Below are 18,279 nucleotides of genomic sequence, written 5' to 3' on the forward strand. Positions count from 1 at the left end.
AAGACAGGTTTCGAAAAGGAAAGAAAACAGTCATTTTTGCTGAGTAACATGAGACATTAGGGAGAGATGTGACTCCACAATTATTACTTCACTTCATGAAAAAAACATTTTTCTTTTCAATGCAAACTCCACATTGAATGATGTGAGCTAGACTAAAAGCAACTCTTTGCAATGATTTAGGGGCCACATCTTGGGAGAATACAGATTAAATACAAATGGGTATTAGCTTTCAAAATCAATTATGAATTCATTTCATTACATGAATAGTAGCAATGGGCTGAGTTATTATTTTCAATTCATCCTGACAAATATTTATTCAACTTACCAGGTCCTGTGATAAGAGAAAGTATATACCAAGGAGAAATAGAAACTTGAGAGGAATGTGCGATAAGAATACAAATATGGAAGACTGGATTAAGCATTGGTTAAAGTCTTAAAAGTAATAAACTGAGTTTGAAGCATGATGTCCAAAATGTTAATGGACCATACAGTTTGTGTTATCTAACAGTAAGTTGTAAACACAAAGAGTGAGCTCAGGAAATGGCAATGACCAAAGATATACATTTGGGATTTGTTTACACAGAATAGATAATGAAAACCAAATGAATGAATGAGATGGCCAAAGAACATGTAAAAAGAAAAGGACCATGGACAGAATCTCAAGGAAGACTCATACTCATGGGCAAAAGGAAACCAAATTAATGAAGGAAATTGAGAAAGATTGCTAAGGAAAAGGGGACTTATGTGGCTTGTGGCTGAAGCAACAGGTGAAAAGAGATTCTACAATGTCAAATGATGCAAAGAGGAGATGGAAGCTTTTCAGTGGTTAAAAGCCATTGGATCTTCTTATTGTGGAAACACTGAAGACCTTAGCAAAATCAGCATTACAACAGAGGTAGCAATGGGTGAAGGTTAGGTCTAGTTTCCTATCCTGGCCTAAGGTTTCAAAACTAAGGATCAACTGAAGAATAAAATGAAATAAAAAAGTGAGTAAGAATATAATCGATAAAGAAAGGTTTTGGGGATGGCAGGAGGGGATAAATTTGAGAGCAGAGTGGGACATGGTTAGCCTGGGAAGGAAAGGTTATTTCTCAGGTACGGAGCAAATAAAGAGAGGACTAGTGAAAACACAGATATGTTCAAGTGTGGTAGAAGATGCCAAATAATACAGGTCAGAAGATTCTCAACCTCAGACCAATATAAGCTGAAATTATATAAGCGTGAACGATTCAGATTTGGAGTTTTAAGTATAAGAATAAACAAGGATAAAATAAGAACTTTATAAGAAAAGTACACTTTGAAAATTATATTTAGCCAAGAAAATATATCCACATTTTAAATTGATTAAAGTCTGAATGTAATTTATTCTTCAGACAGAATACATATTCTACCACTATGCATTTTATAATGAGGTTTACAAACATATTTTATATCTATTTCTTAAAGTGGTAGAGACACTACCTAATTTCATTGAGTAGTTCTAATATTATGATAAGACAAGTTAAGAGATTTTATCTCTGCCTGAAAGGTAGTAAGGAATCTTTGAAAGATTTTATTCATTATTCCCTGGCAGACAAACTAGAGTTTCTTTCTCTTGAGTAGTGGTTCTCAAACTTTAGTGTGTATCAGAATTACCTGGAGGGCCTGTTAAAACACAGGTAGCTGGGTCTCATCTCTAGAGTTCAAGCCCAAGAATTTGCATTTCTAACAAGTTGTTGGGTGATGTTGATTTTGCTAGTCTGGTCTGGGAACCACACTTTGAGAACCACTGCCACAGGCATCATATAGGTCTATAAGTAAGAGTATTCTCACTCAACTTGTCTATTAAAGTAAATTGACAAACTAGAATTTGTAGATGTATTAAAATAGTCCCATTAATAGTTTTTTTAAAACTACCTGTATTTGAGTTATTAAATGAATGTTCAAATATTATCTAGAACAAATCTATCATTATCACTGGAAAATGATTCCATGTATTTATAAAAACATCACAGAATTTGTTTTAGTTGAGAGAATCACTTACCCATGCTTAAAATTTCTTACCATCTCTTCATTTAGGCCATTTTTATTACATTTCACTATAATATGTGACAGGAACTATTCTAGGTGCTTTACATATATTAATTCTTTTTTTTCCTCATAAAAACCCTTTTATTTTATTTTATTAAATTCAATTTGCAGATGTGGAAACTGAGGCATAGAGATATAAACTACCTCAACTGATGATCAGATAGAAGTAAAGACGGGGGGTTTTTGGTTCTAATATTGTGGCCCTTACTTATTATACTTTTTTACTACACATTAAAGTATACTTTGAGCTCAAATACTTACCTGTTCCGAGAAACAGGACGTGGTATCTACCATCAGCAGCATGCACTCGATCCACAGCTATCTTTGTGTACTTATAGTCAGTGCCTATACGAACAATCAAAGGCCTTCTGTGGATTGGGTAGATGGAATTGTACATGAGAGGATGATTCCGAATAAAAGTAACAACATCATCTGGGAACTCCTTGGTTGTTCGCATATTAGGTGTAAATGCTCCTCCTGGGCACTAAAAAAACATTTTTAAAAAAAATTAATAAAATAGTTACTTAGTTTTAGTAATGAACAAAAGTCATTTATTTTTCAAAATACTCAGAAGTTCAAGTTTTAAGGGCATTTACGCTCAGCTCATCAAAGAGAAAGCAGCATAAATATATATAATGCTATACAGAACTATCTGTAGAAACTGAATATACAATGTGTATAATCTGGTCATTTGAATGGGGCTAAGCTCACTTATCCTATTTGTCTTCAGAGAGCAGCTGACACCATTTTGCATATAATGTAATTTTTCACCTTTCTCATCCATTACTTTTCCATTTTTTATTCTGTGCCAGGCATAGTCTTGTTAGAAAAAAAAAAATCATATGGCTATAATATACTGCTGCTATTGGCTAAATAAATTTAGACTATCGTTATCAAATTCAATCAGAACTCTAATGTGCAAGAGTTTTATTCCATCTGATCCCTTCTTTCAAAAGAGAGATCTCTAATGCTGGAGCTTGTATTGGATGTGGTAAATCAGACTTGACAATCCCCCTACAGAAAAGACCCCAGTGACTTCCATTAATCTTATAATATAAACCCAGTAGTTTAGCATGTCCTGCAAGCTCCTGTATGAATGGCCTACATCTACCCCTCCCACAGTAGTTCTTGGTCTTTCTGAGCCTCAAGTACGCTCCTGCTCCAGGATCTTGACACTTGCTCTTCCCGGTGTGAAATACTCTTCTCCAGACAATTTTATGTTTCCTCTGTTACTTCATTCATTTCTCAATTGAAAAGTTTCTTCTTTAAAGGTGTAGTCACATGCTCATTTCCACTATCCCCATCTCCATCTCCATTATCACCTTAGCCGGCTTTTTTTTGCTTCACAGTCCTATTTATATTAGCTGCTTGTATTTTTATTGTCTGTTTCTCCTTCTGGAATGTAAGCTGTGTACTGATCTTAACTAGGTATATTTTATTCATTGTTTCACCCTCAGACTTACAACAAAGCTGACAAATAGTAGATATGTGATGAAGAGTAGTTTAATGAGTAAATCACTCTATTATATCTGCCATCCAATTTTGCTGCGGGGGCTGTATGAAACAGGGGTCTCTATTCTGGCCAAGAGAGAAAAGATGCAGAGCATCAAGTTCAAAGGTGGCAGATAGAAAACATTACTGAGATCTGGAAAAGAACTGCTGGACAGCCTCAGCAGTTCCGGAAGGGGAGCGTGACAAGGGCTTCTGAGGAGAAGATTCCATTCATAGGGCACTTCGGGCCAAACTCAAGGGTAGGCTAGGAACTGCAGTAGCCTGGAGCTCAAACTCAGTAATAGGATGCAAGTGTTAAATGATATGAGTAAAGCTGTTGGGTATAATCTTTTAACACATACAAACATTATTTGTCTAATCCTATTAAACACCTGTCAATATCTCTACTTTTAGGAAAAAATATACATGGTTGAATTTTTCTTGAAACAAAAGCACTCATGTTTTAGTTTTCATGTATCCTCTTTAAAGAGGTACAAGGTAAAAGGGAAGTAATGAAGCAAGCTTCCTGACCAATACCAATGGGCACAGCATCTGTGGTAAACAGTAACATGTAATGAGGACAGTAGCAAACTGGAAAGTTATGCCTTATCCAAAGGTGGCAATGAACACTTATTTCTAGCTGATTGTTCCTATGCAGAAATATAAGCCTAGCGTAGCAAGATTTCAACGGAAAATAGAAATGTGAAATTTTATGTAAAATCTGCCAAAATTTTAATGTTGACTCAATGGAAAAAAAAAAAATTAGGGACCAAATAAAACCTGGCAACTTCTGGGTTAAATCCTTGCAACAGCTATCCCAAAACATCAGTGCCCCCTGGCAAGTATGCCAGGCAGACTCGCATTTGCAAATGAGTCTCAGCACATTCATTTAGACTGAATCATGCTGAATGCAATTTTTAGACTAACTTTGACCAGTTAACATTACTAGAACTTTTTACAGGACCAGTAAATATACTTCTGTTTTTGTAGAAAGACACAATTAAATGACTTCACAGAAAAGAGATAATGAGACAAACAATAAAACTAAGCCTTTCATTTGTTATCTCATTAACGAGACTTTCATTTAGGGCTCATATGTTTTTCTTCTAGAAAAAAGCATTATATTTAAATACACATTTAAAAATTGCCCACAATGAAGGCCAAATGAGGACAAAGAACTAAACTGATGGATGTGTTTCATACTTCTGAAAGGTGGAGAATTATGGGTGTTTTCTACCCTCATTCTTCATAGAAAGTGGAAAAAGGGAATACACTTCTCACCGAATGAAAACATGGAAAGAACAAATGTATGGGTAATTTAAATAATTCCAGGCCTTCATAAAACACCACTAATTACGGTTTGCTAAGCTGAGATGTCTCTTTAAATATTTGCAAGCATTCTCATTTGTAAGTTCCAGGGAGATCCAAAGTTAGTACATATTACAATTTATATAATTTCGAGTTAACAATTATTTTCACATGTGATAAACTCAATTAATGTCTTATTTATGGGTTTTACTTAACGATAATTAAAATTCAGATAAAAAATTATCTTGCAATTGCTCAAAAAAAATAGATATCCAAACAAATCACTGCAAACCAGTTATATTTTATATTAATTTAAATGCCCCCCCCCATTTGGAACTTTTGTTTACACTATTCACAATGAATTTCTTGCTTAGTATGCGTTTATTTTCAAAATTACAAAATAATATTTTGTGACAATAATGATTTTTTCCATTGATTCATGGTGTAAACTGTGCAGCTAAGACACAGAACAAAATACAATGATGGTGAAAAGAACAAGAACTGATTACCCTTTGCAGACTATCTAGACTTGAGAATTTGTTCTGCGTAACATTGCCAAGTACAAATAAGATGTAACTAACTTATCCCTAACCTTCTGATATGTGAAAGCTTTGTATTCGAATCTAACAATGATATAACATATGCTACCATAAAATAAAGCCTTCGTCCATTAATTAGTCTGGTGTCTCATTCTTCAGAAAGATAATTTTACTCCACAGTCGCTGAGTAATTTTGGTTAAACTTTTTCTTTAAGTGTTTGTTTTTCTGCAGTTCTAGCTTTCTGTTTATCAAGTAGTGATAAGCACTCCTAACTAAGGCATTTTAAGTGTTTTTGATTACTTGAGTGTTAGGTGAAATGCAGTGAACAATAAGAATGCCATGTTAAGGAAGTGTCAGCAGTTGTTGCCCTTACCTAATTTTGTTCCTATTTTCAGGTATTCTTGGGCATCTGTTATCCTCTTATGCTCCTAAATGTTCTCCTAATCCTCACATCCATTATAATAGTTTTCAGCGTTAACATATTCAAATCTTAATCCATATTCCAATCTTTGGACAGCTTTTACTCAAAAAGCATTTTGATGTGCCCAGTAGAAAACATAAGAACAAGAAGTTACCATTGTCTTCTAGACACAAGTCTTCTGGTTAGACAGCTGGACACATTCCAAGCAAAATAACAAGACATATAATAATAATTTAAGAAAAATATAAAATAAATAACTGCTTGGTTCATAATCAATTGCCATATATGTTTAAGAACCAATATTTTTTAAATGAATTTAAGAAAGAGGAAAACTTGAGGCTGACAAGGTCACTGAAGTAGTTTAGAGATGTGTAAACAAAGTTTGGAGTATTTAGAGAACTGTAATTCCTGGGGCATTGCTGTATCATAGAACACAAAGAGGAGGAAAGAGGCTGAGTAGGCAAGGCTGAACGCAGCAGGAAATAAATGCAAAACTAGTCAGAAAAGAAGTAACTAGCACAATAAAGGGGAGCTTGACGGTAACACTTGAAAGATGAATGGTATAGGGATAACTAAATGGACTTAGAGGCATTCCAGAATCTGTACTAATTGCTAGCATTGGTCTGTGAAACTTGTATTTTGAGGAAACTGATCTTATGTTTAGATCCTTGGTCATCTAGGCATTTATTTAAAACACAAACAATTACATACTTAAAGGCTTATACTTAGGCACAAGCTGGCCCTCATCTTCCTTACGTTTATCTTTCACTACCTACAAGTATCCTCTCCTTCAGTCCTGGTAGCAAATGCAGAGCTTCTAGGACTCACTTATTCATTTTTACCTTTGTCTTGGAAAGTAAGCTGTAACCTTTGCCTGAAACGTCCTTCCTTACCTATCCAACTAATCTACATCCAACTGTGTTTCAGGGCCAGCTCAATCTCATACTTTTTACATGTCTTCCCAAACGAGGCTCACCCACAACCTCTCCTCCAGCCTACATTTTGTCTATTCCATCGTCTATTTTACTCACGTGTTTTAAATAATGATATAAAACTATATAATTTGACTTTTCATGTCTATATTCCTTATGTGTTCAATATTATTGTAAAATTTACTAATTGAATGTTTCCAAACATATATGAGAAATAGAAATACCTCTAATGTAAGAACAAGAAGATGTATGTAATCAACAAAAGTGCCAGTAATCAACTTCTCTTTGTCTTGCCAACACTATTCAGGGTATGAATTTTCTGTGTCCTTTTGCCATACCAGGTACCAGACCTGTTCAAAACATAGTGATTAAAGCAGATGGTTGTGCTCCACTTCTAAACAGATGTTAAAACTGAACTTTGATTAGGTTCTGCTTTAACATGACCGTATATGCAAATGCAATCTTCTGCAAAAACTTTATACATGTTGCAGCAGAATAATGTAATATATTAGCTCAGTCGCAGAGAGAATCTGCAGTCTTTGGCTGCCCTTTGCAACATACCAAAGGTGTCTTATTTCTTCCACAAACTTGAATTACTTATGGAGAAACATTATGACACAATTGGCAGTCTTCTTCCTACTGACTTCGGCTTGCTGGTTGGGGCGGTTTTCAAACACGGCTATCAACCCTGCTTTAAAAGAAGCACCTACAGGGAACATTAGAACAAAAGTATACAATTTCTGCCAGTGTCATTTCTTTAAGAATCCTGTCATATATTTATGAGGTTGACCTGGCAACTGGACTACTGTGTAGGGAAATAAAGTATAGCAATCACAGTTGATCCTTTATTGGCAACTTCAGAGGCAACATTCTTAACCCTAGAGGAGAGGGAATGCTTTCAGTCACTTGGCTATAGGTCTTTCGGCTACGTGAGTGGGATATTAAACTCTGGAAGTCCAGGGAAGAGACAGACATTGGCCACTCTGAGTCAGAGAGCTGACTTCATGGCATGTTGCTCAGTGAAGGGTGGAGAGACCAAATCTTCAGGGAGGAATGCTTTTCTGGGAGAAGTTCCAGAGGTCATTTCTCCACCCTGACTCTTTTATTCCTTAAAGATCATTCATCTGACTTTTTTTTTTTTTAAATTTAAAGGAGCTGTTCTCTTCTCAGTACCAGATGTAAGAAACCACATTATAGAAATATGTCTCAAGTGCCGACTACTCCCTTTTTCACAGAGTCAGCTCCAGATGTGTGTCACCAAGCCCTGGCTTAGCCCACATTGCTTTAGAACAGAAAAGAAAATCCTTATTCTTAGGAGCTTGAAAACAGAGAAAAGAGAGACTGTTAGAATTTTCTAGTTTAGCATTAGTTCATTTTATTTTACTGAAAGGGGTTTATCTATTCCTACAATGTATGTAGAATAATTGTTATAATTGTTATTTAACTTGAATAGTTCTTTCTCTGCGATTCCGAATCCTTTTAAGTTGTTATTTATAAAGAGTCTGATGAGCGTTGGGGCAAGGGTGGCTTTTCTTCAGGTACAAAAATCGCTGATTTGTAATATGTGTCAATTTCCATAGTGTAAATACTCTGACTACGTTGATTTCAAGTTATCACTGTCATGTTCTTACTTGAGACAAGGTGCACACAATCTGCTCCTGTGAGTTGGGTATAAACTGGCTCCAGAACACACTCATGTAGGTTTTGAGGCCCTGAACCCTGATTCAGTCAGTGTGGCTCTCTTTTATTCATTTTCTTGGTTTATCTGAGGAGTTCGTCCTAAGGTATTTTTGGAGGGTAAATGGAATTCTGCTGAGTTTACAAATCAATTGCTCCTGTACTAAATCCCATATTGTTCAAAAGAATAATTGATGGAAGTATACACAATCACAACCACGTCTTAATTTTTGTTGTGTTAAGATGAAGCAATGACTTGGTCAACTTCAAATATCAAGTAATTCTCAATATAGTATTAGTGAGTCATCTTGAAATGCATGAAATACACTACATGAAACAATGAGAGCTTTTGAGTTACGATGGAATTTAAAAGTTTCTCAATTGCCCCTCTTACTTCCCATTCTCTTATGTAATTAAAAACAGCTTTTTATCTAATATACTCTAGATTGAGGTACCCAAAGATAGATATATCTGTTGACTTATTTTTCTTGTGTTTCACAAAATAATGAAATTTCTTTTTCATCTTCTGTTGAGCTACAGCATCAAAGAAAAATTATTTAAAAGGAGATTGTGAATTCTATGAGAAGATTTTGCTGCCAGTTATGATTAAGTATGGCTTATTAAAATTTAATTTTTTCACAGATAAATAGCAATGCTGATAATCTTCCAATGTTAAATAAAACTTAATTGTTCTAATAAAACATGTATTAATGACCAATCTTTGAGCTTCCTAGCAGGAAACCAAACTCGAACCCTTTTACTTTTGAATAGATAAATAGGTTCTTTAAAGGTTTAGCAAACTATTTTTTCTATTAAAAAAACTGACAGAGGTATAATTTAAGATGACGAGAAAATAAGGGAGTAAATAATACATTGTGAATAAACTCTAATAATAACACAAAAATAAAATGAATCAACAATTAGTAAAAATTATATGGCATGAATCTGAAAGCATATAGGAAAGGGGATTTTATATTTAAGTTAAAAGAAAAGAGAAACATTTTGTTTAAGTAAATATTATTTTAAGAACTATCTTTTGATTTATTTTCCTTAAAATCCTTCTTCATTACTCATATCCACCCATTTTATAATTATGGCCATAATCTATGAATGCAAAGATACAAAAAAATTATATTCCTCTTGATGGGCCATTGTATAACATCTCCTCTCAACCAGTATACTGTAGGACATTTTACAGAGACAGAAACTAATCAGTATTCTCGAATTCAAGGCAGCATTAGTATGAGCCAAATGAAAACAAATAGTAGAACTGTGATCATCGTTGTCCCAGAAAAATTTCATTTCCAACCTTCCAGTGCACCTCCGTAACTTCAGCTGAAAAAGTTAGTTTTCAATGTACCCCTTAATACTACTAATATTGCAATACACAGATATATCTGTATGCCTCAAAACTGCATAGTTTATAAATATTTTGTTTAAATTGTACCATCACTTTCATTGCAATTATTTGCTCACACATACCATTTTCTTTCTTTTAAAAATAACAACATAAAATTTTTAACTAAATATATCCCTTAAAATTGAAATATCTCCACATGATTTATCACTAATTAATTATCATATGGTTATTTCTTCATTATGATATTTCTTAATATAAGGAAGAGTTGTGAAGAGTAACTAGGATCCAAATTCTTAGGTTGCCATTGAAAGGTTAACACTTTCTAAGCTATGGTTTCTATGCCAATGAAATTAGGAAAATACCTCTGCTTTGTCTAACATACCTAGTGGCCTTGAAAACTAAATAAGATTTTATTAGCAATAGAAGTTAGAAAAAAATTGTAGAGAGTGCTTTAACATTTATAACATATATGTAAATTTCCAAATCTGGGAAGCAGTGGTCTGAAAAATTATAATGAATATACCAGCAGGTCTATGTTTGTATTTAATAACCATCAGTATGATATTCATTTTTGTTAAATCATTTATTTTTAAAAAGCAAAATAACAATCCCCCCCAAAAAACTTTCCTCGATACTTACAGTTCCGGGGCGAGGATACGGAATTCTACCCTGATAAGAAACCAGCTGATGATTGGGTCCTTCTTTGTGCGCAAAGGGCCCATTAAACACAGTCTGAATATCAGATAAGTGATACACACACACTGCTGATCCTTTAAAAACAGAGCTAAAAAAGGAAAAAGAAAGAGATTCATTTTCTTATTTTCTAAAAATTTAAATGCAATTTTAAAAGTAGATGGCAAAATTTGTGATAAAAAGTTAAAATAGTTCATCATGGAAAGGTTCATTTTTATGGTATATTTTGTAAAGCTAAAAAACGTCTGTTTTGAAATAAGCCATTAATATATAAAGCATTAAAACATTTAATTCATCCATGAAGGCAGTAGATGATTAGAAGTTAGAGAAAAGTTCTCAATAGCTGTCATTTTAGATTGCTCCAGAAGTAAAAATTATTTTAATAGAAGTGCCAAAAGTTTTATTCGAATCATGAATCTTCAAATTATTTCCTTAAAATATCCAGTATACTTTATTCCTGCATTATAATTCCTTTTTTTGCGTGTGTGAAAAATATCATATAATCATTATAAATATCCTGTACAAAACTATTTTGCAAGTGTTAGTTCAGCTTAAATATATTTTGGTAATCAAGCAAAAGTAATAAAATGAGAAGGTGACATCCTAAATGCTATGTAAAATTAAAGTGAAAAGAATGCTTTTATAATAATTATTATTGCTTAATAAATTTTATTGTTTAACTTATAAAATATAATTGTTTAATAATTACCTTGATGTTGTAAAAATGCCATATACTAGTGTTGTCCTTGGGTTATCAGTTTCAAGCAAAAACACATCCTCTATAAAAGGAAAATATCATTCTTTTAAAGGTTCCAAATATTAACTGTATTTAAAAAATTTACTATAAAAATTTCATTTATGAAAGGTATTAGTCAGAAAGATATTCTGCAGCATCGTTATAATTTGAAACAACTAAATGAACATTGTAAAGAAAATTAAATAAAATGTTATACAAATACTAAAGAGGTTTATGAAAATTATAACATTATGGAAACAGTGCTAATCAAATAATATTAAGTAGAAAAGGCACAGTGCATATAATATAGACTAAAACCAAGTAAACCTTAAACTATACACCAGAATTCAATAAGATTACAAGTAGTGTCTCTGGTTAGCAGAGCTATAGAAATTTTCCCATTTCTTCTTTTTTACTGCATTTTCTAAATATCTTTTAATGATAACATATATATATATATATATATTTTTTTTTTTTTTTAATTTAAAAAGTATTACAAATCTCAAATTCTTTTGGACCTACAGTTAGAAGTTGGAACATAGAATACTTTTTCACAGTGACTTTTTTCTTTATACTAAATAAAGCCATAAAGCCATTTTTTTGGCTTATGGTCAAAGTTGCTAGTGATATTTTTATTTAATCAACAATCTCCCAAACAAGTTTAAAGTATATTAAAGCAAAGACAATGGTATAGATAATAAGATACAGTAATATATAACAAAACCGACAAGTAAATTTCTGATAGAAAACTGCAGTTAATAATCAATTGTCAAGATTATAAGAAATGTCTTAGTATTTAATTACATTTTTGCAAATAAGATTCCTGCTGAGGAATACAGAGAAAAAGTTATTTATTTTAAATTCACAATGAATTTAAGACCTCTTAAGTAATAAATTAATAACCATTAGCCTTTCTATATGTGAACAAAAGCTGATACTATCTAGCTCTCCCTAAAAAACAAGAAAGACTGAAATATCCTGTCACTGAAACATAAACATACTTGCAAAGAATTTTGAGAGAAATAATGAGTGACTAGGTTATAATGCAAAATCATACTTAGAACCTTTTTCCAGAAAAGTTGACACAAACTTTTGTTTCTATGATCAACATAATGGTTTTTGAGGAGACCGACTATTTATTTCAGTTTTTATAACTATTAGAGACAGTAAATTTTTCCACATATATTACATTTTTATTGCTTACCTCTTCACCTGTCTCAATATCTAAGGATAACTGGTAGTTTACATTTTAATGATTTAAAGCAAAATAAAAGTCACTAAATGCCACTAGTATACTATAATGAGTACCAAATTATTTTGATCAAAAAGAAAGCTGTTCCTTGGTACAAAGGAATCAGATTGTTAGTCCTTATTTGATCCTCAAAGTAGAACTTTCCACATGTCACACATGCTGAAAATACTTAATCCCAGAGTCACCAAGAAGAACTAAGATTAGAGCACAAGTTTAATTTCTACTCACACTTTTTCATCTAAGTTCTATTCTGTCCATTAATTACAATAGTAAAAATATACAGCTATATTCTCATATGAACTTATTTGAAACAGAATGGAAGAATTTAAATACATATGAAATACACATTTTAGAAAGTACAAACATATTACTTATATGTAGTATACAGGTACATTTCTCTCTTACACATAATGTAGTGTATACTACATTACTTATATGTAGTATACAGGTACATTTCTCTCTTACACATACATACACACTCTCATTCATATATCATGGTGAATTCAATTAACTAAATGTTTCAGCAGTGTATTTTGAGAAAATAGATTTAAAAAATACTTAAGGATATTTATTAACAGTATATAGATCATTAATTCAAATGAGCACATTGTTTATGCTGAAAACATTCATGTAAAATACATCCTCTTCTGAGAACTTATTGAATTTTATAAACTTTACAAACTCTCCTTCAAAAACATTTTTCAAATTAACATCTATGTACCTAATTCATCAAAGTGTGTTTCTGGGCCATCTTCATCAGTTACCGAGCACACCAGCCTTGCCTTTAAGAAGGTAGTCCACTTGTTGACAAGGCTACGCAGTCCACCAGTATCATTCTGAAATTATTTTGTAAACACATTTCAGATTGCTTAAATAAATACTTAAGTTTATTAAAAATTCAACTGGGATTCTTATTAGTTGGGGATTCGTTATAGTCTGAGGGATGGATGTGTTAACTCCATTTGGATATTAATAGAGTTAATTAATAGAGAGGAATATTTAAGATCTATAATAATATTATAAAATAGCCAAGAGTTATACTATTATTCTCCTACAGTATGATATCAACTGAAAATGTTTCAAAAATAAATTTAATGAATATATGCCCTAAAGCTTTATAAGTTTAATAATATATAATGGAAATACATGTAAAATATTATGTAAAACACATAATTTAATTTGCTTTTTCTTTACATTGTCTTCAATATAAACATAATTATTGTATATCGTGAAGCTTGAAGATTCTCCTGCAGTCAGGAGAGTTGATTTGTACTTAACACCAAATGGTCCCCAATAGTTCTATTTTCTTTTCTCCTTAATTTCTTTTCATTTACTCCTCAATATTCCTAATCAGATGCTTTAATACAATATTTCTCCATCCGGAACAGGGAAAATGGCATTGGGATCCTTTACGAATTGTCTGTATTGATGACATTTTTTTTTCTCTATGTCCAGAACCCTTTCACCTCTTCTGCTGGTTTTGCTGCCTTGTTCCAAATGATTAAGAAGCAGATGAGTTCCATGATCAGTGGAATGTTGTAATATTTAAAGATAAACTATTTTTAAACACTGAATTCTTTAAGAAATAATTTTACACAAAAGATGCTAATCATAAATGTCAGGGCAAACCTGTAAAACTCCTATATGATTAGATATCATGAGTTTATTTGAGTTGCACTATTTACTTACTTTATACATAAGAATATTTTGCTTAATATTTATAATTAAAACTGCATTTTACTAAAGGATTTTCTAATTTTCACTGTTGTAGATAATTCCTCAATAATTATTTTCTACTGAGGTTTTACTATATTTTATTCATAAGAATTACTATTACTTTCTGTAATATATAATTTAGCTATTTGTTTTTAATAGTAATACATTAAATAGAAAAGCAAAAATTAATCAAAATTGTTAAAACCACAACCAAAATATTATCTTGAATTAAGGTCTTTGCCGAAATAAGGTGTTTATCTCTTATGACAGATGTGAATAAACATTAAATTAAAGTATCTCCTCTAAATATTTTATTAATTTATAATAGCAGATAAGAAAAATAGAAAGATAAATACTGGAAAAATAAAACATTTATATAATTTGAATTCCTTAGGATTTTTTCAGATTAGAATAGTCAAAGCAATTTTGAGAAAGAACAAATCTGGAGTTATCACACTCCTACTTTCAAACTATATTACAAAGCTATAGTAGTCAAATCAGTATGTTAACTAGTATAAAAACAGACACATAGACCAATGCAACAGAATAGAGAGCCCAGAAATAAATCATATATATATATATATATATATATATATATATATATAGTCGATTAATTTATGACCAAGGGGTCGAAAATGTAAAATGAGGGAAGATTAGTCTTTTCAATAAATGATGTTGGAAAGATCAGGCAGCCACATGCAAAAGAATGAAATTGGGCCAATTTCTTACATTATATAAAATAATTAACTAAAAATGGATTAAAAATTTGAATGTAAGACCTGAAACCATAACACTCATAGAAGAAAACAGGCAGTAGCTCCTTGACATAGGTATTGGCAATAATTCTTTTAATTGACACCAAAAGCAAAGCAACAAAAGCAACGATAAACAAGGGGAGTGCATCAAATTAAAAAGCTGCACATCAAAGAAAACCATCAACAAAATGAAAAGGCAACCTACTAAATGGGAAAAATAATTGTAAATCATATATCTGATAAGGAGATAATATACAAAATATGTAAGGAACTCACACAACTCAATAGCAAAAAAAAAAAATCCATAAAAATGAGCAGAAGATTGCAATAGATATTTTTCTAAAAAAGCATACAGATGGCCAATAAGTACATGAAAAGATACACAAAATAACTAATCATCAGAGAAATGTCAACCAAAACCACAGTGGGTTATCATCATATACTTGTTAGAGTAGCTATTACCAAAAAGGCAAGAAATAACAAGTGTTGGCAAGGATGTAGAGAAAAAAGAACCCTTGTGCACTGTTGGTGGGAATGTGAATTGGTGCCACCGATTCTATGGAAAACAGTATAGAGGTTCTTCAAAAAATTAAAAATAGAATTATCGCATGATCTAGCAATTTCACTTCTGAGCATTTATCTAAAGAATGATATATGCACCCCATGTTCATTGCAATATTATTTATAACTGCCAAGATAGTTAAACAACCTAAGTGTCCATCAACAAATGAATGTTAAAGAAATGTAATATATACACATTGGAAAACTAGTCAGCCATAAAAAAGAATGAAATCTTGTTGTTTGTGACAATGAGGATGGACCACTATGCTAAATGAGATAAGTCGTATGCAGAAAGACAGATGCTATATGATCTCTTATATGTAGGATCTAAAACAAAAATTATAAAAAACAGCTCATACATACAGAGAATAGATTGGTGATTGCAAGAGACAGAGTTAGGTGTGGGAGAAATGGGTGAATGTTTTTTGTTTTAGTTTAAATAAATTGAATTTAAAAACCAAATTAATACTTACAGGACATATTCTAGCAATCATGGAATATATCTGTTTTGTGCTTCTGCTATTGTCAGTCAGTTTCTCTTTGAAGAAGAAGTAAATCTTAGCATCATTTGGATCAGTTCCATCTGGGATGACATGTGCATCCACAAACGTAGGTTCTGAAAAAGATAACAAAGACTATATGTATATTCATGATGAAAATCCATCTTCTATTCATCCAAGTAGACCACAGGCACATGCATTCTTCTTCTTTGGTACAGAAAAATAATCCAATGGTAATAGGCAAAAAGTCTAAAAGCAGTAACTGTATTTAGTCAATATGCCTCATTTGGGATGTCAAGTGCCACAAAATACAGCTATGGTATAACAGCTCAATTATTTTTCTATGTCTTCAATACATTCTGGAAGTTCAGTAAATGCAAAAAAATCTTTGCGCACTTATGAATTTTAAAAAATTGGAAAAACTTTTCTACCAGCTATTTCCCATGGAATCTGATGGTCATTTCATAAGGAAAAAAAAAAAAAAGATACTTGTTTTTCAAAGTGTGGTTTTCAGTCTAGTGCATATAAACTCAAATTCACTGAAGCAGGAGGAGTTGGGAGTCCAAGATCTAAAAAACACATTTTTCTTAAAATACAGCGTATGAAATAAAAAGGAAATGTTTTAAGGAAAAAAAAAATGAAGTCATTTGAAGACATAGAGGGATTTCTTATTTCAAGAACAAAACAACTTTTAGGATACTCTGTTTCCAGATGTACTGAGGAATAATTTGAAGAAGTAAATGGACAATCAATGCTTTCTTGTGCTGGTCTACCAATGAAATAAGATGCTTAACTGTGACAATTAGTGCTTAACAGTGCAATGTTAAGTGAATTGCCAAATTTAAGGTGAGCTAGAAAATTTCCCCAGGGAGAAATGACAAAAATTTTAGTAGTTTCTTCCTCCTCTAAACAACAGCAACAGATTGAAATTGTGCATTAAAGTCAGATGAGCACCTTTCATGATGTAAATTCCATGTGATCCTGAGAACTGGAAGCAGTTGAATACTGATAATCATAAAACTATCATACCTATAATTTCTATTAAGTATTAGTCAAATTATAAAAAAACACCAGTTTTATAATTTTAGAATCTAAGTATAAAACAAATAGAAGTTTCTGAATATACTTTATTCATTATATCTTTCATGAAATTAGAAAAAAAATCAGATAAGACATTATTAAAATATATCAAGCAAACTAAATAGTAAATAGCATATTTAATTGTAATATGTTACAGAAACAATCGGAGAAGATTGTTGTATATGGGCATGTATGATAAATATCACTGTCATTTTTATTTATTCTATATCCTATGATAATTGTATGATGGTTAATAAAGAGAATACGAATTATCAATAATTGCAATTATTTATTCTAAATATTTAAAACCATAAAGTACAGAATTATTGTTATTCATGTCATGCATGGCCTGGTATTATAATATTTTAACCATTTTAACCTAATTTTTACTATGGAATTAAATTAGTTTAAAGCATGATTCTCAAAAAAATGCATGAAACGTTTTCTTACCACTTAGCCATTTGGAATTGTGCTGATCAGTTCTGACTGCATTCCTTTTAGTTAAACTTCGAAAAATAGCAGCATCTGTCCCCATGAAATCTATATACATTCCAGAAAAAAGCTCCTCATCTATGAAAAAGAAAATGTCAACAAAGTTGTAAATATTTTTAAGACTGTTTTAAAAATCAAGAACTTGCTTATTAGATCATCCCTATATTACAGAGTGTTTATAATTATTAATTGGTTTACATTGTCCACCAAATAAAAAATTCGATAGTTTAATCTGACCTCATTATTGCCTGTATGATTACCAAAACAATTTTATTCTACATAGGAATAAAAATTCCTCTGTCTGTACTTAATTATACTCAAGTTTATACTGTGTGTATCAGAAATGGCAGAATAACATATATAGAGAAGATTACAAAATGGCTTAATTAAATGTTACTTTCTTTTAATAAATAAAAGATATTGTAAGAGTCAGAAAACTTGGTTTCTATTTTTGGTAGTAATTATTAAATTGGGAATTAGGGCTAAGTTATTTAGCACTCTGATTTTCAATCTTCTCATCGGTAAAATATAGGAATTCAATTATGATCTCAAAAATTATTGCCACATATTAAAAATTCTTTGATTTTACTGAATAAATTAAAAACAATAATTTTTATTATTATTTCATGACATAAAGGCAACATTAAAATTGTCAAAATACTATTAATGATAAAATAATTTCATCGTTAAAAGTA

At 31.5% G+C, this 18,279-nt stretch overlaps 1 protein-coding gene across 2 annotated transcripts in view; it reads right to left on the reverse strand.

The window, feature by feature from the left end:
• The window catches only part of SEMA3C (semaphorin 3C), a 165,298-nt gene that overhangs the window by 44,373 nt on the left and 102,646 nt on the right, over nt 1-18,279 (reverse strand). For both annotated transcript variants that reach the window (XM_023533648.1, XM_011365226.2), the window contains exons 7-12: nt 17,543-17,662; nt 15,986-16,128; nt 13,202-13,316; nt 11,202-11,271; nt 10,439-10,583; nt 2,332-2,554 (exon numbers count right to left, since the gene is read on the reverse strand). In XM_023533648.1, coding sequence (XP_023389416.1) covers nt 2,332-2,554; nt 10,439-10,583; nt 11,202-11,271; nt 13,202-13,316; nt 15,986-16,128; nt 17,543-17,662 — 816 coding nt within the window. The remainder of the gene's footprint in view (nt 1-2,331; nt 2,555-10,438; nt 10,584-11,201; nt 11,272-13,201; nt 13,317-15,985; nt 16,129-17,542; nt 17,663-18,279) is intronic.

The sequence above is a fragment of the Pteropus vampyrus genome, unplaced genomic scaffold (assembly GCF_000151845.1).
Source record: "Pteropus vampyrus isolate Shadow unplaced genomic scaffold, Pvam_2.0 Scaffold107, whole genome shotgun sequence".
In the NCBI taxonomy this organism is placed as follows: Eukaryota; Metazoa; Chordata; class Mammalia; order Chiroptera; family Pteropodidae; genus Pteropus; species Pteropus vampyrus.